Source organism: Drosophila obscura, unplaced genomic scaffold, assembly GCF_018151105.1.
Source record: "Drosophila obscura isolate BZ-5 IFL unplaced genomic scaffold, ASM1815110v1 contig_150, whole genome shotgun sequence".
Lineage (NCBI taxonomy): Eukaryota > Metazoa > Arthropoda > Insecta > Diptera > Drosophilidae > Drosophila > Drosophila obscura.
The window spans coordinates 8,284,785-8,306,323 of NW_024542736.1; the positions used below are offsets into that span (position 1 = coordinate 8,284,785).

General features: G+C 44.3%; 3 protein-coding genes across 6 annotated transcripts; 2 read left to right on the forward strand and 1 right to left on the reverse strand.

Moving 5' to 3' along the window:
* Positions 1–430: 430 nt before the first annotated feature.
* LOC111079140 lies at positions 431–3,386 on the forward strand. Its single transcript, XM_022374159.2, has 9 exons — positions 431–578; positions 689–815; positions 901–1,044; positions 1,103–1,275; positions 1,330–1,536; positions 1,588–1,969; positions 2,040–2,250; positions 2,314–2,751; positions 2,811–3,386. The coding sequence occupies exons 1-9, from the start codon at positions 543–545 to the stop codon at positions 3,277–3,279; spliced, it is 2,187 nt and encodes a 728-aa protein (XP_022229851.2). The 5' UTR covers positions 431–542; the 3' UTR covers positions 3,280–3,386.
* Positions 3,387–4,663: 1,277 nt separating this feature from the next.
* LOC111079142 (RNA-binding protein squid) lies at positions 4,664–14,555 on the reverse strand. 3 transcript variants are annotated; one of them, XM_022374164.2, is made up of 8 exons: positions 14,261–14,555; positions 11,809–11,849; positions 11,467–11,741; positions 11,160–11,397; positions 10,923–11,051; positions 5,690–5,809; positions 5,083–5,256; positions 4,664–5,014 (listed from the first exon to the last, which is right to left on the reverse strand). In XM_022374164.2, exons 1-7 carry the CDS (start codon positions 14,422–14,424, stop codon positions 5,159–5,161), a joined length of 1,065 nt encoding a protein of 354 aa, XP_022229856.2. In that variant the 5' UTR covers positions 14,425–14,555; the 3' UTR covers positions 4,664–5,014; positions 5,083–5,158. The 3 variants fall into 3 exon arrangements, with proteins under 3 accessions (XP_022229856.2, XP_022229857.1, XP_022229855.2); XM_022374165.2 differs by lacking the exon at positions 5,690–5,809 and having other exon boundaries at positions 14,261–14,554; XM_022374163.2 differs by lacking the exons at positions 4,664–5,014; positions 5,083–5,256 and having other exon boundaries at positions 5,514–5,809.
* Positions 14,556–14,995: 440 nt separating this feature from the next.
* Positions 14,996–20,674, forward strand: LOC111079141 (ras GTPase-activating protein-binding protein 2). 2 transcript variants are annotated; one of them, XM_022374161.2, is made up of 5 exons: positions 15,558–15,694; positions 15,859–16,112; positions 17,507–19,056; positions 19,128–19,378; positions 19,447–20,674. In XM_022374161.2, exons 3-5 carry the CDS (start codon positions 17,613–17,615, stop codon positions 19,855–19,857), a joined length of 2,106 nt encoding a protein of 701 aa, XP_022229853.2. In that variant the 5' UTR covers positions 15,558–15,694; positions 15,859–16,112; positions 17,507–17,612; the 3' UTR covers positions 19,858–20,674. The 2 variants fall into 2 exon arrangements, with proteins under 2 accessions (XP_022229854.2, XP_022229853.2); XM_022374162.2 differs by lacking the exons at positions 15,558–15,694; positions 15,859–16,112 and adding an exon at positions 14,996–15,103.
* Positions 20,675–21,539: the final 865 nt, after the last annotated feature.

Genomic DNA, 21,539 nt, shown 5'->3' on the forward strand with positions numbered 1-21,539 from the left:
TATGTTTTTTTCCAATCATTCTGGCATTTCTCCGTTCCGTTCCATACCCATTCCTCTTTGTTTTTTTTTCTCCTGTTTTCCCCTTAGCCATTTATAGAAAATTGAATAAAAGTGTTGGTGGCATTGCGACAAACTGGGCGATGAATGAGCGCGTGATTGGAAGCGATTTGTAGAACGGTGAACGTCGCTTGTCCAGCACTTCACTCTCCACTCACCGGTCCGGGCCGGGCCGGGCGGGGCCGCGTACGAGGAGGAAGTGATTAGTGTTGCGCTCCTCCGGGGCTTCCTTGCGTGCGCCGTGCAACCTCGGCTGCTCGAAGAAACATAGGCAAACAGAGCGGAGTGCAGAAATCTAATTTGTAATGTGGACCCAGCTAGGTGGCCCTTGACTTTATTGTTTCACTGAGCTACTTTCGTATATACAACAAAACATCAGCTCACACACACACACTACAAATGTCGTAGGGAGTTTCGTTTGTTTTTCCCACAATTTTCATACTCAACAAAAAACACTAAAAACAGTCAACAATACTAGAGCCAATATGCATACGACCAAAATAGAGGAGGGCGATGACAGGGTGAGTCCAAGGCCGACCTGCAGGCCGTGTCCGTGTCCGCATCATATGTGTCGGTTATTAAACTTGGTCAACTAATTTGCCTGCTGCCGGCCGTCTTTCACCGTCTGCAGGAGGACATGGAGCTGAATCAAATCTGGCGGGCCTGTCGTAAAATTCAAGGCGCCATTTTTCGTTATAACTTTGACATCTGTGCCGATTTGAAACAGCACGATCCAGAATGCAGCGGCTTCGTATCGGGTGAGAACGACATCCGCTAGGGACATTTCGAGACTCAACCATGCCGGTGTCCCCTTTTTTATGTGATTTTTATGACCCACAACAGAGCCCATCTTCTCGGCTGTGCTGGGCAAGTATCGCAAGGTGGCCGGCATGTCCGAGACGGAGCTGAGGGACGTCACCGACTACTTCCAAATACGCGACGGACGCGTGGCCTATCGCCAGTTCTGTAAGGTGGTCTGCAGCGAAAGTGAGTTGGGCAGGGTGAGATTTCTGATTTTCTGGATCTAGATCTAAGCCCCACACAGCCCTGCACAAGAGCGCCAAGACGGACGTGGCCACTGGCCTGGAGTGGAACGATCCGTGGCATGTGAATGTCATTCCACAGCCGGAGGATCGACGCAGACTCTGTCTGATTTTGCTCAAGATTGCTCAGGAGTCGAACATACCGCTGATGCCGTACTTTCAGGACTATGAACTGGTGAGACGATTCCTGCATTATGCACGTACAAAAATAATTGTATTTCGTTGGCAGATTGCTCAAAATGTGGGCGTGGTCACGGTGTCGCACTTCTCGCGGGTGCTGCACTTCATGAAGATACCGCTGTCGGAGCCGGACTTTCTGCTGCTGCTGCGGCGCTACATGAAGGACGGCTATTTGGTCAACTATGTGGCATTTCTCAAGCACATCGACAACATAATTTCCTACCTAAAGGATCACCACCTGCTGGACAACTCACGGGTAGGGAAATAATTTGTAATCTATTCATTTTAAACGTCTCTCGTTCCTTAGGATATCATTAAGGACTTCCCAGGTCGCTTGGTGGACTTGGAGCTCTCCCAGCTGCCTGCAATCAATGGCTGCAAGGTGGTGCATCCCATCTTCCCGGATGCGTGCAATACCCCGAAGAAGAATCGCGGCCAATGCGACATCATCTTCTGCATACAAAACTACGTCTACAAGAACCAGGTGCGCACCTCCGAATTCCTGGAGAGCTTCGACACGCTGCACATTGGGAGCATCACCAAGAACCAGTTCGAGCGCGGCCTGTCCAACATGGGCGTGGGCAAGTACCTGTCCCAGCGCGAGTTTGCTGTTCTGGTGGATCGCTATCTGGATCCGGTGGACATCAATCGCGTGCGTTGGCGCAATTTTGTGGATGAGATCGACACGGGTAGGCAGTTGGGCTATAATATCAGATTAAGGCATTTGCAGTTTATCCTATCCTGATCCCGTTTCTGTAGTCTTCACCATCAAGAACCTAGACAAGATGCCGCAGTGCGTGGTGGAGTCGCCGCTGCGTCACATCCAAGAGTTGCCCAGACCCGGCGCCGTGGACTGGCAGGCGGCACCGCAAAGCATGCGTGAACTGTGCGAGGAGGCCATGGCAAAGATACGCATCCGCATACGCAACCGTCGCCTGTACCTGCACCCATTCTTCCGCAGCTACGACAAGTGAGTTTGGATGACTGACGAATCGCAGATTTGTTTACCCATCCAAATCCTGTTCCTTTCCAGACTCAATAGCGGCCATGTGCGCTGCAACCAGACCAATCAGATCTTCCGCACCAACGGCATACTCCTGTCCACTCCGGAGCTCGATGCCGTGCTGCATCGTTATGGCAATGAGCTGGGCTTCTATTACACCAAATTCCTGGACGACGTGGATCCGGCCGAGTACGCCATGCCCAGCATGGTGACCAAGCAGCAACTACAGGACTGTCCGCCCTTCGCCCGCGACAATCTGGAGCAAGAGGAGGCCAGCGAGGAGACCATCATTCGCATCCTGACCAGTGCCAAGCGTCAGGCCCTGACCAAGGGACTGGCCGTCATCGATTTCATGACCGACTACGATCGTCATCGCGAGGGCGAAATTCTGGAGTCGGACTTTAAGCGGTCCCTCGACAACTCAGGCATCAGCCTGAGCGAAGCAGAGGCCACAATTCTGTGCAACATGTAGGCTATACAGACGACCATTTCCATCGATCCATTCACTCATCTCCCGATCTCCCCAGCTTCCGTTCGCCTCGGCGTACGGCTACCGTGCGCTATCGGGACTTCTGCAAGGCCCTGGACGAGATTTTCATACAGCTGGAGTCGAATATGGCCGACCAGGTGGTCACAGCCGTGCCGCTACTGCACCTGCCCAATCTGGACTGCGTCGAATGTTTCCTCAGCTTCGACGAGCGAACCATTTGCTCGCAGGCCCTCATGAAGCTCGCCCGCAAGCCCGACGAGATTTCCAACTTGAGCCAGGTGTTCAAGGACTTTGACCGTGAGAACTGCGGCTCCATCACCCAGAACCAGTTCCTGCGCGGCCTCACCGTCCGCGAGATGCACCAGATGCTGAGCAGCCGCGAGTTTGAGGCCATCTGCAAGTGCTTCGGCATGCAGCGTGGCCTTTGCCTCGAGTTCAACTATCGCGAATTCCTTAAAATTCTTGACGTGCTCTTCACCACCGGCCAGGTGAAGCGAAACTATTAGAGACATCCTTCTGATGCCTGATGTTCCCAAAATTCCCAGTGTATAGTAATCGTTTTGTTTCGTATGTGCAAAATTAATTGTTATAAATATAAAAGACAAGACAAGTTCATTTAGAGTTTTACTTTTCTTTAATTAATGTAATTCGCTTAAAACCGTCACTTCTCTCTCTCTCTCCATCCCCTCGTTTTATGAGCGAAGAGAAGAACGTTTTTGTTTATGCTATTTAAGGGGGGAGAAACTATATTTATACAATTTTTCAAATTCGTCTTAGTTTAAGCTGAATCTGTACCGGAAATGCGAGCCCATCTCATCTCATCTCATCTCATTCTTTGCGAGTACCCAATGCTGCTGCGCGCATACCCTCTACCTAAAACGGACGTTTCTTCCACACGATTTAATATGGTTTATAACTATAGTAGTTTAGTTTAAGTATGTATACATATATAGAGAATTCTTTAAACAAGTTTTTTTGTTCCGGCATCTATTATACAATTCTGTGTGTGTACAGTGTACACATATGCATATGCATGTGTTTGTGTTTGTGTTTTTTTCGTGTGTTTTTGTCGCCTTCGATTTGTATTTAAAAATATTGTTTGTATCTTCTCTGCCCTGCGCAGGTGTGTATATGTATAAATATATAGATGTACATACATATATATGTATGTATATGTGTTTATATATATTAAGAAACAGAAGTAAACAAAATTATCTTTGCTCTCGCGTTTGTTCTTTATATTTTGGTGGATCTGTTGGTTGTCTTGTCGTAGTATAATGTAGTTAATTTATTCAGGACACTGCCACCCTCCCCCTTCCCCCTACCCAGTGTCAGCCAATCCAGTCTACTTTCATTGCTTGTTGCTTTTGCTCGCGTTTTATAGTTACTACAAGATTACATGTTACAGTTATCAATAATTAGAGTTAAACAAATACTTATCTCTACAGTATTGTATTTTGTTGAATAATGTGTTGAACAATTTCCCCGTGTATGTAGCTGCGCTGTCTCGTGTCTCTCAAACGCTTTACGTTAAACAATTACCCCCGCATAATACATGAGACTACATTAGGAAAAACGAATTTGTTTCGACACACAAACCTTGTGGGGCGGGGGCGGGGGCAAGGGCCTGGCCAGGTTACCACGGCTTCACAGTAACGGTGTTCAGAGTGTTTCTTGCGTGGGGTAAAGGGCTTTTGGGCTTGAGGGATAGCAGTTGGCGGTTGAAGTTGCTGTTGCTTTTGGTTGGGTGGGTGTGTTGTGTCGGTTGGTCTGCCAGCTTAATGAGCGTGTGGCTATGAAAAATTAGCCACTTGCTGAAAAATTACATGTCTCTAGGCCTAACTATCTATGTATGTATGTATGTGTTTGTATTTATGTGTTTGTATGTATGTTTGTATGTATGTTTTGTATGTATGTTTTGTATGTATGTATTTATGTACTCGTATTTGTGGGTGGTGTGTATGTATTAATGACGCTCCTGTTGCGGCGGCTGTTGTTGTTGCGGTTTGTAGATTTAATTGTTGCTGGAATGGTGCTACACAACATGTGTGTATGGTTGTTGATTGTTGCTTGTAGCTGCTGCTGCTGCCGCTACTGCTGCTGCTGCCAGTCTGTCTAATGCAATGAGAGTGGGTCTGCTGCCTCCGCGCAGCCCCTTTACAAATGTATATAGTCATATATACAGGTGCGTATATATGCGTTTACTCAAAAGTGGGTTGTTGTGTTGTGGTTGTAGTAATGCTGCAAACAACGGGAAAAAGGATCTTCGGTTAGCAAGTGGACGGAGGACTGACTCGACGGGTACTCACCATAACAAACTAAACTAGGTAAAATTCAAATAGTTTGTAGTTATCTGGAGAGTGCGAGTAGCCAGTGCAACGGTGCTTAGTAGGGCTGGTGCCTGGGCTGGCGTCCCGAGCCGCGCTGCTTGCCACCGTTGAAGCTGCCGCCACCGCCGCCACCGCCACCGCCGCCGCCGCCGCCTGTTATGGAAATGGAGGAATCGGTTCGTGGGATTAGTACATCGACTCATTCGGCCCCCAACACTCGGGCAATACACATGCTCAACGTCTGACGGGGAAGGGGGGACATAAAAGTGTTTTTTTTTTACTACGCCAAACGATTCAAGCGACTGTATTAGAAATTTTGACCAAGACTAGAGAACTAGGGATAGCGCAAAGGATGGAGCAATTTGTGGGAAACATAGCTCTAAACAGGCACTGGGAGGAGGCAACTGAAAATGGAACAAAACAACTCAGGAGCTTGGGGGGGTGTTACGGACGATAAACACAAAATTGATTGATTGATTGATCGGGTACGACAGTTCAACAAGTACGAGGTGGTACTTAGAGGTGGAATAAAATGCATAGAGTTGGAGTTGGATGATAGTTCTGGGCGTTTCTGTGATTTGTATACCTTTGGGGCCGCCGCCGCCACCACCGCCGCGTGGGCCGCCGGCACCGCGACCGCCCAAGCTGCCACCACCGCCGCCGCCGCCGTAGCCATTACCGTTGAAGCCGCCGCCATAGCCGTAGTCTTTCGTTTCGAGTATATTTTTGTGTTGCAACCACGTGGTGGTTATTGCAGTGGTTTGGTGGTTGGTTTGTTGGTTTGGTGGTTTGTCGTATAGAAGATTGATGAAAACACAAACAAAGCTTAGCTTATAAATGGTGAAGACGGCACAAACGAAAGAGGATGGAGTGGAACTTGCTGTGTCTGGTATATGGTACGGGATCAATTCGGTTCGGTTCGGGATTCGGATTGGTCAAAATTTGCTGCTACTGTGTGGCGACGCCGCGCCGAGGGGAGACAATTCAAATGCACAAATCGAGAGCTGGAAAGGAGTTATCTAGAATCCGGGAATCGGGAATCGGGAATCGGAAATGGGGTCAGCGTTGACGGGACGGGACGGGACAGAAAGGGGAAGTGGAAGGGAAAAGGCAACTGAAATACACACAAAATTGTTGTCTGGTTGGTTTTTTTTTTTTTCGTTTTTCTTTTATTTGCTCATTTCTCGTTTGTGGATTTTGATTATAAGATTGATGGTTAAAAATGTTTCTTGTTATTGCTGTAGCTCAAAGTACAATATGGTTTGTGGTGGTTGTTGGCTGTTTGCTGATACACAATAAAAAATTAAAAACAATTTACTCTCTTCTCTCCCCCGCTCGCTCGCTCACTCGCTCGTTCGCTATCGCTTTGGAACAATGGAGGGGGAGAGCAGGCGCAAGGCGGCGCTCACACATACATGCGGATCGATTTCTAGTTGATATTATTAACTGATGTTTTAGTTGTCTGATTCTGGTTAGTTATCATAATCGTTATCGTTATCGTTACCGACTCGACTTATTAACATGTTTCACAATGCATTGCAATGGATTTCTCTCACATTCACTTGATCGATCAGATCAGATCAATCCATCGATCGATCGATCAATCGATCTCTCATCTTACAGCACTCGTTATCGTTATGCATTTTATATGTTTCTTTTAAAATCTTGAATTTTTACCTCATTTTCATTCCACACAACAATTTCAGCATTTCAATTTCAAGTTTATTTGCTTTGTTTAACAATTCGATAAACAATTTCTCATTGATTTGGATGATGCCAAAGATTGCGAATTCATTTGCTGCTCTTGTGTGTGTGTCTTTTGAATGTCTCACCTCAGCAAAAAAGATATTATAAAGTGTTCTCATTATTGTTTGATTCTCGTTAGTTTCTCTCGTTCAAAATGGGGACTATACTGACTGACTCGATTCGATTCGATCGGGGGGTGGGGTGGAGTACGTGGGGGGGCGGGATCGGGATTATATGGGGGGCGGCGTTTGCGTGGTTCGTTTCGTCGCGAATATATTCTGGAGTGTCGTAGAAAACGTTTTGCGAAAAACAAAAACAAATGCAATAGGCAACAAATTTTACTTTTTACTCGAGTTAATATAATGTTTATAATAATTACTCTTCGTGTTTTGCTGTTTGTTGTTTGTTGCTGTTGTTGTTAAAAACAAGAAAACTGGTTTAGCTTAAAAATTGTCACGGAAAATCGCTTGACAAATCGTTAAATGTAAATTACTTTAGGTTTCTTTTTTTGTAGAGTTTTTCAATGCATTTCACTAAAAACAAATATTAATTACGCTAAATTACTTGTAAATATATACGCTTTAAGTTTAATAGAAAGGAAGATTTAAGTAAAAAAATGAAAATCGTTACAGTTAAGTGAAAATAACACTGTGGTGCTGTTTTTCTTGGTTGCTTGTGCTCGGTTGTTTGGTTGTTGGGATAGTGGGTCGTTGTCCTCTGGGCCAGACAACAACGATTCGGACACCGGGGATATATCGTACCGCCACGAGGGCTTGGACAAGACAGACGCGCGGCGGCGATCGCTTTGGATATTCGCTTTATGGGTGCTTTTGAAATATCCCTCATTAAGGGTCGGTCATTATGTTTTTCTTTTCTGTTCTTTTGCGGTCGGTTGGTTGTTTGGTTGGTTTGGTTTACTTATTTTGATCTTTCTTTTTCGTTTTTGTGAGGCGAAACATCGGAAAATTCGGCATTACAATCATCGTATATAAATATATGCTCAAAATCATAATTACGAAAGTAACATTACATAATTAAATAGTTATCGTAACCGGGGGTTAAACTGCGAGGAAGTGGAAGCGGAACCATGAAAACCATGGATGGCACCGTGGAACCGTGAAACCGTTCTTCCCCGCACTTTATTGGGGCATGTTGGGTTAGTTTCAAGATTTCAGAGAATAACGGAAGAGATAATTATAAAGAAATTAAGAATATATTGTTGTTAGGGGATTTAATATTAAAGGGGGCACAAAATTATTGCTATAAGTATATGTAGAGGTATACAAAAATTTTGTTTATATCAAAAGATTGTTTACACATTTAAACATGATAATAATCGGTATAATAATCAATAAAAATATAGCATAAAATGTTTAAAAAAACTTGGTGTGGGTAGTTTTTTGATTTTAAGATAGGGGTTAATATTTTTTTTTCATATTTTTGTTTGTTTTTTGTTTGTATAAAGACAACTGCTAAAAACATTGAGAAACATGCAAATTTGTTGTAAAATAATTACGCAAATTTATGAATATATATGTATGCACAAATGTATATATAAGATGGTGTAAACAATTTGAAATATCCAGCAGAACTCGAATTCTCGGATCCTGCTTAATATTCGGCACTTCAAATACGTTTAAATTTATATATATATATATATATATATATACATTTGCCAAAGCAAAGCTCGTAAGTATGTGTGGGTGTTGCTCGACTTAACATTTAAAAACCATAAAAAGAAAATATATGTATAATTGTTTGAATTAAAATTACTAAAATTGACGAAGTGTGTTTTGTTTTTTTTTTTGTATTGATTAACTTTGTTTTGTTAGGTTTTCACTTGATGATTGTTTGAAAAGATCCCTAATCAGTTGTCGTTGTTGTTCAGTTAGTTGTTGTTTCTTTCAGTTTTTTTGTTGTTGTTTCGGTGTTGTTCTTGGAATCAACGTATGAACGTGCAAGAATGCCGCAAATGCGCGATCTAAAAGTGAGTGCTGTTTTTTACCGTCTGTTACGTTGTTGCTCTACGTTACTGAGTTACGTTACGCTACGCTACATTTAGAAATTTCTCATTGATCGATCTCTCACGCAAGTTACATTTTTAGTCAAGAAAGTGCAGCGGAAATGCAAATAAAGCAAATAAAAGAATGATCTTTCGGGGCTTGCCCCTGGATCAAAGAGCTGTCGTTGTTGTACTCTTCCGTTTTGTAGTTGTTTTTTACAAGGATTTGCCTTAAAGTAATACTATCAAAAATAGTACCATAGTTAAATGTTACGTGTATGTATAAATATATATAACATTCGTATATACTCGATATAAATATATTTATATATATATGGTAGGTATATTGACGTATGTGCATACGAAAACATATGCATTGCAAGAACGTGAATATCATCCCGTTGCCGGGATAATAATATGTATCTAAAAATATATGTATATGCTATATATAAGATATATATATATATATTTAAATAGACATTGAATCAAAGCTTTGATTACGCGTTTCGTTTTTTGTTTGTTTGTTTTGTTTTCTCTTCTGTTGTTTTTGCTGTATTTCTTGTTCGTGTTGTGGTTGTTTGTTGTTTTTTAGTGTTTTGTTTAACAAAACAAAAAGGAAAAACTATTAAATAACTATTTTATGGAGAATAGGAGTGTGTGTCTGTGTGTGTCTGTGTGTGTGTGTGTATGCTCGGGCATGAGTGGGAGTGGGGGAGTGTGGGAGTTGGAGTGGGATTGGTTGCCTGGGATTGATGTGTGGGTGTGTGTGTGTCTCAACAGATTTTGGTTTCAGTTGGTTCAAACAATAACAGTTAGTTAACAATTAAAAGGCACATGTTGCAGTTGCGCAAAAGGCCAAAAACGCTGGCACTTCACACAGTTTTCACATACTCGCAATTGGCACATGCTTCTCGTCTGTGTGTTTGTGTGTGTGTGTATGTCGTCTGTGGTGTGTGGTTGTGTGGCGTGTTTGCTTGTTGTTTGGTTGTTTTGTTTGTTTGTTGTTGTCTGTTCTTGTGGTTTTCTGCCTTTGCGTTTGAGGTATTTGTCATCTTTGGAAAGTCTGTTGAAAGCGACCTCGTATCAACATCGCGCTGCTGCAGGATGTCCTGCTGTGGCTGGTCGGGTCATGTCTGGTCTAGTGTGGTTTGGTGCGGTGTGGCATTGTCTGGTCGGGAGATGCCACGACTCAAATGCTACGTCACCTCTACTCTCCACTTTACTTCACTTCGCTCCTCTCTGCTCTCTATCTTCCTCCATCTCTCTCTCTCTCTTCCTTTTTAAACAACACAATCGTTTACACACGCTTCGTCAGTTTTATGTTTAAATGCTACACAACTAATAATTGATAATTAAATGTTTCGTGTAAGTGAAGAATGCTCGTTAAAAGTACGCTTTAAAATGTAAAACATCAAATATTCCTTTAAAATTATACGTAGTTTAGATATACATATATAAATGTGTGTATAAAATTACTAATTTTGCTTTTATATTAAATGAAGAAAATCGACATTTTGCAATCTGTGTGTTCGACTCTTCGCTGAATATGATTAAATTTTACAATTAGTTTTAAAAAAGTTTTCTTGTTTTTAGCGACGTTGCTCTTGTAGTTGTTGTTGTTGTTTTATTTTTGGTTGTTGTTCTTTTTGTTGTTGTTGTTTTTGTTGTTCTTGGACATATGCATATCATATATGCACCCGGACGCCACCCGCCACACACACACACACCTGTATACGGAGGAGGGGGGTGTACGCGTGCATATACATATATGTATCCACATTTCAAAATTCAGCACAACGCTTTGTTTTTGTTTTTGCTTTTGTTTTTCTCTCAGTTTTGTTTGATTTGGGAAACACAACAACGTGGAAATTTTGATTCAGGTCTATGGCAAAGTAATTGGTAAGTAATCTGGTTGTTGTTGCTGTGGTTGGTGTTGCCTGTCTGTGGTGGACTGTGGCTACTTAAAACTGCTGGTAGTTGCTGCTAGTGTTCTTGTTTTGGTGGTAATTACTCGACGTGTTGTTATTGTAATAGTTGCTATGAGCATTATTATGTTGTTTGTTGTATTTACCATAACCGTAGTCATATCCATTATAATAGCCGCCGGCATAGTAATCGCCGTAGCCACCGGCAGCTCCATAGCCGCCATAGCCGCCGTAGCCAGAGTACGAGCTCTGGCCGTCCCACTGGTTGTTGTAGCCTGCGTACAAAAATAGAGATCGATACGCAGTTAAAATCTATGCTCATTCATTAAAATCTATGCCAGATGGCAGATGGATGTGCTCCGCTCTGCTCCGACTGTACTGACCACCGCGTCCGTAGCCACCGCGTCCACCGCGCATTCCACCGCGAGCACCACCGCGCATTCCCATCATTTGGTTCTCGGGCTTAGGCGTGGCACGCTTCACGTCGACCTCCTTGCCAGAGATCTTCTGTTTGGGCGTCTTCAGCAGATCTGTGACCACCTGCTCCGAATCGAAGGTGATGAAGCAGAAGCCTTTGCGCTGCGATTTTTGCTTGTCGAAGGGCATCTCAACCTCAACAATCTAAAGAATAGAGATCACAATTCGTCATTAAAAATTATTCAAAACTTTTGCAACATTGCTGAAACTTACGTTGCCGAACTGGCCGAAGTAGGTTTTGATTTCCTCATCGCTGATTTCTGTGGTCAGGCCGCCGACAAAGATCTTGCCGTGGCGGGCCTTGGCTTTCTTGGGGTCGACCTTCTTGCTGTTAATAACGTGCTCTTCCGCAGAGCTCACCTTATCGATGGCCTCAGTGTTTGTGAATACGATGAAGGCGAATCCCCTCGAGCGTCCAGTCTGTGGGTCTGTCTTTACATTGATGCTCTCGATTTCGCCAAATTTGCCGAAATGGTCCCTCAGTTCCTCTGTAATGAACAAGAAGCATGGGTCAGCCACTGGCCGCATACGATTTCAAATAGTCTTTCTACTCACTCTCGGTCGTCTCCCAGCTGAGGCCGCCCACAAAAAGTTTCCTGCGAAAGGTTAGAGAATAATTTGGGTTTAGTTGGGCATTGCTTTAAGGGTTATTTCCACCGATTAGGGGGGGAGAAGGGAAAAATCATTTTGGGGACAACTAGGGGCACGGAAAACGGAAATAGGCTGTGTTTTATAGTTTATTCATCGATTTACTTTAAATTTCTCTTCTTACATTTTGTTTATGGCTGCAAAAGATTGATGGCAGAGCTAGGATACAAACGAATAAAAAAAACTCACCAAATTTGAAGTGAAAATTGCTTTAATTACTGTTTTCAATCAGAGATCTGATCAGATTATATAGTATCAAAAACTTGCAAACTCAGAAATGAGCAAAAGAGTGCGACGAGCGATCGATAGCGAGCGAGAGACACAAACGAGCGAAAGATATATGCAAAGAGTGAATATTTAGTTTTTTTTTTTTTGGGTTTTTTTTTTTACATAGTTAAAAATTAGTTTTATTCGATATGAGAAAAATGCAAAGGTTTTATTCTGGATTCTGGTTTTACTTGCTTTATTTGTCTGTTTTATAAATTGTTAAGAGAATAGAATACTTAATTTATTCCGGGCTGTACGTTACACTTCAGAAACGGCAAAGTTCAGAAACGGCTCGGTTCTGCGGATTGGATTTCGGGCAATTTGGAACAGTCTAGTCTCATCACGGCGGAGGAATTTAGAGGCATTTAAGACTATCAATATCGGCATGTCGGCGCACATTTTCGAATCCGATCCGTATCGTGGGGAGCAGCGTTAGCGTTACGTTACTTTCTTTTTGTTTCTGCCTTTAACTCTCTTTCACTCGGTCTCGTTCTCGGTCTCTCTCTCTGATATATTTTCTTTTCTTTTTAAACAATAATTGTGTCATATGTACGTTAAGATACTCTCCTGTATAGGGCACAGATATTACATATTTTACAGTGATCCAATTTGAAATCGAGATAATTGCTGACAATTTTGTGTGTACATAGTTCTATTGACTGATTGATTGATTGATTTTTTAGTTTTGGTTAGATAAATACCATCAACATCAATATCGGCGTGGGTTGAGGGCATCCGTTGCGCATGCTCCGAATCCTCGGCCAAGGGAATCCCATTTCCGCTCGGGCTTGAGAATAGTTTAGCCTTCTCTCAAGACCTGCCGGAGAGGAACAAGGTTAGTTCGCTCAAACACAACAGGAAAAGCTATGTATTGTTTTTTGTTTTGTTTTTAGATTGTTTTTTCTTTATTTTTGATGTTTTGTTGGCGCTCCTCCTTCCACTTCAGGGCTGCTTTCCTCGGCTCGTGTTCAAATGACGTCTCTTGACTTAAGATTAAACTTAGGCATTATAATGATCAATAGATGGAAAAATGACTCATACTCCCATAAACAAACCAAGAAGTAAACGAAACGCAAGACAAAAGCTAAACAAAGAACCTTCTCTTGGCCGATCCAAATCGGATTATCTTTATCACAATTTAATAGGGAAGATCCAACAAAAATGTTAATTTTCATTTAATTTTTTTTCCGACTCCACAACACTGTTTTAATGCCGGCTGGCAATGCTTCGCCAAGAGAGCGCGAAGCCGGCAAGCAAAGGGGAATAGTGAAAAATGCAAAACATACACACAAGCGTACATACACACACTCACACAAGCATATGGGCTTGTGTTTGTACATACATACACCGCTACACACTATGGCCGCCATTTTGGGTACAGAACTGGAAGAGCAGGGAAACGAGCGAAAAAAAAATAACAACGAATGGCTAAACAAAAGAGTAATGCAAAAAAAAAAATACAAATACTCTGACAAATACAAACTTGGTTTTTTTTTTTTGCAAGTGAAAGGTAAGGCGAGCCAGCTGTGTGTTTGTGTGTGAGTGCGAGAGTGTAGAGGCAACGTGGGGAGAGCGAGCTCCACACACTGTGAACATAACCTCACAAATAAGGGAAAATGTGCTCCCGTGGGGGGCTTCGAGACCTTCACAGCTCTGACTAATGACAATATTGCTCGTTACCAAATTGCGAGCAAACGAACAAAGGCAAACGCAAGCAACCAAAATTTTCCATTGCTAGCAAGCAAATCGACAGAATGAAAAAAAAAAATTAAACGCACGGTTACGAAGGAAATTTCCAAAAAATTCTATTAATATTCTGCTTTTAGCTGCTGCTGCGCTGCTGAATGAGGTACAGTCGCACGCACACACACAGACACACGCACGCGAGCGAAACAAAGGGGTCAGCGCGGCGGGCAGAGTGGAGACACTCGGCCGACTCGACTCCCGCTCCCACCAACGCGACCAACGACGTTAGCTTCGCATTTACGTAACAGAGTAGGAGGAGGCAATAGAAACTGAAGTTGGGCACATGATCTGCTACATTTATCAGCTCCCTGCCTGCGGTGTCTGGCCAAATATGTTATTTCAATACCTGTCGTCATCCCGCTGGTTAGAGGCAGCGGATGTGTGTTCTGAGCCATTGGTGGAACCGGCAGCGCCCGCCGCATCACCATTTTCGGAGCTCACGTCGTTGGTGGTTACATCCTTGGTGAAGTCTTCGCCGTTCATTTCGCTGTCTACAATTTTATCGGCCATCTTGTCGGTGGTGTGTAGTTAATTTTTTGCCAATTAAACTTTTAGATTCAGCACAATTTTAGTTTATTTTCAACGAAAACCTTTTTTTCACACACTCGCCAAACTCGCGACCGGAAAATGAAAAACAGTGTGACTGCGGGCTTATCGTTACAATATACCGACTGGCCGTCAGAAACATACCATAAAATACCATGACTTAGCTGAAATACCCTTTACTTTAGAATTTAATATGTGGTCCTTTGGCTCTTTTTGAAGAGGCTAGCCGCCTCACGATATCAGAAAAAGTGTTGTTTTGTATATCCTTAATATACAAATAATGTAGGTCAGTCCCTGGACCTTAAAAACAGCAGAATTGTACCTTGAAGATAAAACTTGTCTAGATTTTAGGTGAATTGTAGTAGACTTTCTGATGTAATTGTACAATCTTTTATTTCCGAAAGGCATCTGAAACATCGTAACTTTTTAAAACATAGATACCTGCTTGGCAACTGTCAGTACTACCCTAGTAACGCATTCGAAAACTCGAAAAAATTACAATACAAATTTATTTTCTATAAATATCTGCCGACTCCAAATTAAAATATTTTAATTCTGTTTTATTAAATTCAAAAATTGTTTTTGCTTTGAGCAGATACTAAGCTTTGAAGATTCAGTTGATAGCTTTTATTGCCTTTTCGCAGTGAGTACACACCCCATTGGAAGCCGATATCATTTGCATATTACACAAACGCACACAAAACGCACCGAGAACGCGAGGCAAAAGTCGGCCCTCTTCTCCATGACCGCTAAACACCGAAAAGTAACGAGTCGGTGGTCCTTTTTTCATCGGTATATTAACGGTATATTATGAAAATGCTCTTTTAAAAGCGCCCATATTGGGAAATGGGAATTTTAACTCCAGTTTTTTTGGCAGTCATCTTGATAAAATTGATAGTGCCCGATTTCAATTTTGGCATTTTGTCGTCGATATTCTCTTTGTCCAGGCCTGTATTCTTGTCCATTTAATTACATTACATGTAAATTAAATTATGTCCATTAATAAACGCGACAACACTACGGTTCTGATTTACGATGCTATCGATAAAATATACCGTCTGACCCTCAAAAATATACCTAAATATACCTTGTCATTATCAAATATACCGGACACGACAAGCATTGATATTCCTAAAGAAATCAAACAAAACCAACGCATTGTAACTTAATTAACCAACAACTGTGATCGCCAACATCGGAAGTAGCAAACGTGAAGCACGAGCGGAATTGCCAAGTTAGTTATTATATATCGTAAAAATTTGCAACAAGCCAGAAAGAAGCAGACTAATCGACTGCTACCTACTGCTTCAAGCCAACCTATCTTCGTGTGTGTGCGTGTGTGCTCGTTAACAAAACTACAATTTGCAGTCGCACTGATTTAGTACACATATCTTTCAGCATTTCACAAAACTAGGCCGCGAGCAAACCCTCCCTTTTGCTCACACCCACCATACCTCCCGTGCTTCAGCTTCATACAAAATTCTGTGAACCAAGTGCTCTTCGCAACAGCAGCAGCGGCCGCCACCAAGTGCAAATTTCGTCGATTTCGGACAATCAAGCGAATCCAACCACTCAAAAGCAATACCTAGTGCATTAGAAACGTCCCCAAGTAGACGGGACACCAGCAGCAGGGGCCTTCAAACGTCGCAAAGGTAAGCAATGCCGGTCCCAGCGCCTGCGACGGCCTCATCTCGTGTGGTGTGGTCTGGTCGGTCTAGAAAAAAGTAGCATTTTTCATTGGGGTGGAACCCGCTCACCGCTCCCCGCTCCGCCCGACTGCAATTGGAAAAAGTAAAACCATTTCCAAAACTCATTTGCGGACTCTGTTCTGTTTTTCTGCCCTAGCGGCGTTTTTATCGCTTGTGTTTGGTCTACTCATAACCTTAAAATGTAAAAAAAATTTGTTTTTGTAAATTTGTTTAAGCACAGGTCTTCATTTATCGCCTTGTCTTCTTTGTTCTGCCTACACACGCGGTTCGCTGGCAAAGAAAATGAGTGAGAAAGAGAACAAGAGAGTGGCGCGCTCATAACAGTATGCGTGCGTGCGGTCTATGCGTGTGTGTGTGTGTGTGTATTTGGCGGCCTCTTTTGTGCATCATTTGGTTTGGTTTCGAGACGAGTTATCTTCAGTTTACGCTGTCATACGGGGGAAGTCTGGGAATCCCACAAATTTTCAGATTAGGTGAATTGATTTCACAGTCATTACCGCTCCTTAAAGGCAAGATTTAGGGCAAAATGTAGTGCATTTAACAGGAATCTTACCGAGTTCAATGAAATCGCGACGACACGCTCACGCATGGCCACCCTTTCACGTCTGTGTGTGTCCGTTTTCAGATAGTCATCCAAAGCGGCGGCACAACCTTGAAGAGCAAACATAACCTAAAATACTCTGCTTGGCTCACGCTCCCTGCCGCTACACTCTCGTTGGCACTGTATGTATGAGGTCATTTACTCGAAAAGTGCACACACACAGACAAACTCATAACGGGGAGTGGAGTCCTTTGTGTGCGCTTAGATCGTACTAGTCGGAAGCACGTGTCAAGCCAAATATCCTTCTGAAGCACACACACACACCACACCGTGGATTGCGGTGACAGCTGCACTCTGTCTTGCTTGCACGAAGTTTCCCATTTTCTACTGCGGTTGTATGTGTGTGTGTGTTGTGCCATAAAAGTGGGTCACACTGCACCGCGCTGCGTCGGTTTTATGTGCGCTGCGCCAAAATCAGTTTCTCATAGGTGACCCTTCTAGCCGTTTCGCTTTAACAGTCCTCACTGTACTGATTCATTTACATTTTGTATGTGTGTGTGCACTGCTTTTAGTGTAAACTGATATGAACACGCCCACCACATTTACCGTTAAGGCAGCTGTTGCGGCGACCTGTCCAACCCGACCTGCTCCTGCTCCCCAAAACAGTGTAGCCTCGCCTCTGCTCTCAGGTTTTTTTAATTGAGCGCCAGTCTGGGAAATCCACACCGACTCAGTTATTTGCCAAGTATTTTGATATCTTTTTTTATGAAATTTTTATATTTTGACATCGTTGCAGAGAAAATCATTAAGAACTGAATCCGCACCGTGCTGAGACTCCGTAGTGCACTACGAGCAGCAGCAAAAACCGAAGCCACTGTCGATAGCTTGAGAGGACCCTAGCAATGGTCATGGATGCGACCCAATCGCAGCAGCCTTCACCGCAGTCGGTGGGACGCGAGTTCGTGCGTCAGTACTACACGCTGCTGAACAAGGCGCCCAACCACTTGCACCGCTTCTACAACAACAACTCGTCGTACATCCATGGCGAGTCGAAGCTGGTGGTTGGCCAACGCGACATCCACAATCGCATTCAGCAGCTGAACTTCAATGACTGCCACGCCAAGATCAGCCAGGTGGACGCTCAGGCAACGCTGGGCAACGGCGTCGTGGTCCAGGTGACTGGAGAGCTCTCCAACGACGGCCAGCCAATGCGCCGCTTCACCCAAACCTTCGTGCTGGCCGCTCAGTCGCCCAAGAAGTACTACGTGCATAACGACATCTTCCGCTACCAGGATCTGTACATCGAGGACGAGCAGGACGGCGAGTCGCGTTCGGAGAACGACGAAGAACATGATGTGCAGGTGCAGGTGGGCACCGTTGTGGATCAGGTCGTCCAGGTCGTGGGAGACGTGGCCCAGCCGGCACCGCAACAGATTCCTGCCCAGGCTCAGGTGGTGGTGGCCCAGCAGCAGCAGGTCGCTTCCGGAGCTGCCGGAGGTGCTGCACCGCAGCAAATCTTCTACCCTCTACCGGCTGGTGCCGCCACTGGACGCCCTCATACTGTGTTGCCACCTGCCCCCCAGGCGGCCGCCGTGCCCCTGCCGGCGCAGTTTGTAGCTCAGCAGCAGCCTATCCAGAACGGAGTTGTGTCGCACGAGGAGCTGCAGCAACAACAGGTGCCACCCCAGGCCTTAGTGGCGCCCAGTGCCTCGCCGCTGGTGCAGCAGCAGCCGAATATTGCTGCAGTCTTGCCTACGACAGTGGGCATCTTGCCAGTGCAGTCCACGAGCTTCCAGCAGTCTCCTCTGGTGGCTCCTCAGCTCATTCAGCAGCAGCAGGCGGCTCAGCTGCCGCCACAGCAGCAGCCCATTCAGCAGCAGCCTCTGCAGCCGCTGGTGGAGCCCGAAGAACCCGTGAACACGCCAATTGTCAGCCAGAGCATTAACGAGATTCCACCTCGGCAGCAGCAGAAGCCTCCCACTCCCGTGGAGGACTTCAAGACGATTCACGATCAGCAACAGCAGGAGAAGTACGAGGCGGCCAAGCAGCAGCAGAACGAGCCCAAGACGTACGCCAATCTATTCAAGTCCACGTCCTCTTCGCCCAGCGGCTTCGTCAACGCTGTGCTGCAGCAACAGCAGCAGCTTCAGCAGCAGCAGCAGTCGATCAGCAACACGTACACGTCGTCCTCATCGGCAGGTGTCGGTAGTGGAAACGGCCAAGTGAGCTACTCGACCACAGCTTCCTCGTACAACAACACCAATGGTAACTCGCGTCTGGACAACGGCGGACCACTGCCACAGCGTAATAACTCGATCAGGAACAACAACAACAACAAGGGTGGTGGTGAGTTGGCTCCCCTTTTATCTAGAGTGCGTATTTTCAATTACCTTTCCCGTTTCATCCCGTTTGCACAGACTTTGAACAGCGTCGTCCGAGCAATGCTCAGCAGTTCGGTGACAATCAGCAGCTGTTTTTGGGCAACATACCGCACCACGCCAGCGAGGAGGAGTTGCGCGAGCTCTTCTCGCGCTTCGGAAATGTGTTGGAGTTGCGCGTTCTGTCCAAGGCTGGCAACAAGGTGCCACCGGGCATGCGCAGCCCCCTGAACTACGGCTTTCTCACCTATGACGATCCCGAGGCTGTCCAAAAGTGCCTGTCCAACTGCGTGAGTAACTTGAAATAGACCAAATGTGATGGATGCTTTTAATTTTTCAATATTGAATCCCTATGCAGCCCTTGTACTTCCCTGAAAATTCGCCTGATGGCCAAAAGCTCAACGTGGAGGAGAAGAAACCTCGCATTCGTAACGATATGGGCGGACCACGTCAACCCATCGGCGGCAATGGCCTCAACAGCAACATGGGAGGACGTCTGGGTGGAAATAACGGACCACAATCGCGACCAATGGGCAATAACAACAATGGCACCGGTGGTATGATGCGCAACAATTCCGGCGGCGGTGGCAACAACTTGCGCACCGGAGGAGGTAACGGAGCCCCGCGTCTGGGCGGTGGGGGCTTCGGGCCACGCAACGACAACCGCAGCGGCGGTGGTACCAATCAGTCCAACGGACCGCTGCGCGGTGCCGGCAATGGACAGACTGGCGGTGGCGGCGGCGGCACCGGCAACTACGGCCGTCGCTAAAGAAGATGTCGCAGCGCCAGTGGCCCCAGGCAGTGGCAGAAGTCCTGCCCATTGGCCCGATTGCTGAAACAACAGTAACACACCAACAACAATAACAACCCAACGTTTAGAACATCGATTTCTTCCTCAAAGCAATCATCGTCACATACATACATAAACCACACACATACACACTAATCACAAACCAAACACACGCAGGCATACACAACAAAGTCAATCAGACAGAGCCACACACAACACAGATGGCCTGTAGTCGGAGCAAGAAAGAAAAGTTAAAATCTAAGAAGGGCAACAACAGCTTGCTTGAGGCGTATGCGTATAGCTGCACAAATGAAATGACACAAGCCTCGGGGCCTTAGTCCTTAGCCTTAGTTCAATTGGGTCTGAGCCCGCTTATCAGCCAGTTCGTGCAAAAAAAAAAAAACAAACAAACAAAAAAAAATTGATGTGCAAATCTTTGTTGTGAATCGAAAAAAGCAGAAAGGCCCCCGGCTTTGCAGGCCAACCATCTTTTCACCGCACTCTCAAACGTGTATTATGTTTAAGTCTCAGTCATGCAGCCCACCCCACAATCATACTCAATCAATCATATACACAAACACACACACACACGAAAACACACACCCATACACATAAATACACTCATATTAGCATAAATGTAATCCTAAATTTGAGCTCTCGTTCGGCTATCACCTTCGAAATGTAAACCCAAACAATCCAAGTTTGCATGCAAATTGGCAAATCCGATAGGATGTGGGGAGAAATGCAAATTTTTTTCATTTGTTTTTCATTAAATACCACATTTACTTAAGCTAAATGAAGAGGAAATAAAGAAAAAAAACTTAAAGCAACTTAGCTAAAGATAAAAACAAATTAAAAAAACAAACAAAAAAATGAAAAACATTTGTAAAATGCAATAAAAAAGAGCAAAAGAAAGACTTGAAAAAATTAATTTAAAAAAGAAAAAAAAAGCAAAAAAAAAAAAATTTAATGGTAACACGAGAAAAATGTAAAGAAGCAATAAGATCGGCAGTAAGAACAGGAAGCAGGAAATCAATTTAGTGCAGAGACACGAGACGAGACGCTGCGCCCAGAGTCCGCCGCATTCAAGAGCCTGCAACCTTTTGCTACTTAAATTTAGTTTGCCACACTTTAAAGCGTTTAACTAGCTAGTCTGTAGAGGAGATTGAATGGAAAAATTGTGGAGCGTGTGAGGGGCCGATGCGGTGCCGGCGCCGCAGCATGGGCGTGGCAGTGGCAGTGACAGTGTTCGCCATCAACGATTGACGATGGACTGCATCGGTTTTCGTTTAACTGTTTGCTATGTATTTCTGTTGTTCCGCAACGAGTTCAAGATCGTTAACCAAACTAAGTCAAGCAGCAACTTAACGATTTGGTGTTTCCAACGCAGTTGTGAACTAAAATTTAGTACATATTTTTTAAATAAAAATCAAGAAAGCCCAAAAAAAGGAGAAACGCATACAAAAACCTATTGATAAGAGGAGACGACACACAGACAGACAGACGAACACACACACCACACAAAACAACAAGCTACTAACATTTTTCTCAAGGCAAAACAAGCAAATATGTAACAAACAAAAAATTATATATACAAAAAACATATATGTAACAAATCATATAATTTAATGTTAACTTTTAGACTTACAAGAAATCTAAAT

Bases quoted from the DNA above. Each gene is read 5' to 3' on its own strand.
- LOC111079142 (XM_022374163.2), bottom strand. From the start codon at position 14,424: ATGGCCGATAAAATTGTAGACAGCGAAATGAACGGCGAAGACTTCACC. The intron at 11,742-11,808 runs GTGAGTAGAAAG...TGTTCATTACAG, and splicing joins CAGCTGGGAGACGACCGAGA to AGGAACTGAGGGACCATTTC. The intron at 11,398-11,466 runs GTAAGTTTCAGC...TCTATTCTTTAG, and splicing joins ACTTCGGCCAGTTCGGCAAC to ATTGTTGAGGTTGAGATGCC.
- LOC111079141 (XM_022374162.2), top strand. From the start codon at position 17,613: ATGGTCATGGATGCGACCCAATCGCAGCAGCCTTCACCGCAGTCGGTG. The intron at 19,057-19,127 runs GTGAGTTGGCTC...CCGTTTGCACAG, and splicing joins CAACAACAACAAGGGTGGTG to ACTTTGAACAGCGTCGTCCG. The intron at 19,379-19,446 runs GTGAGTAACTTG...ATCCCTATGCAG, and splicing joins AAAAGTGCCTGTCCAACTGC to CCCTTGTACTTCCCTGAAAA.
- LOC111079140 (XM_022374159.2), top strand. From the start codon at position 543: ATGCATACGACCAAAATAGAGGAGGGCGATGACAGG. The intron at 1,276-1,329 runs GTGAGACGATTC...TTTCGTTGGCAG, and splicing joins ACTTTCAGGACTATGAACTG to ATTGCTCAAAATGTGGGCGT. The intron at 2,752-2,810 runs GTAGGCTATACA...CGATCTCCCCAG, and splicing joins GCCACAATTCTGTGCAACAT to CTTCCGTTCGCCTCGGCGTA.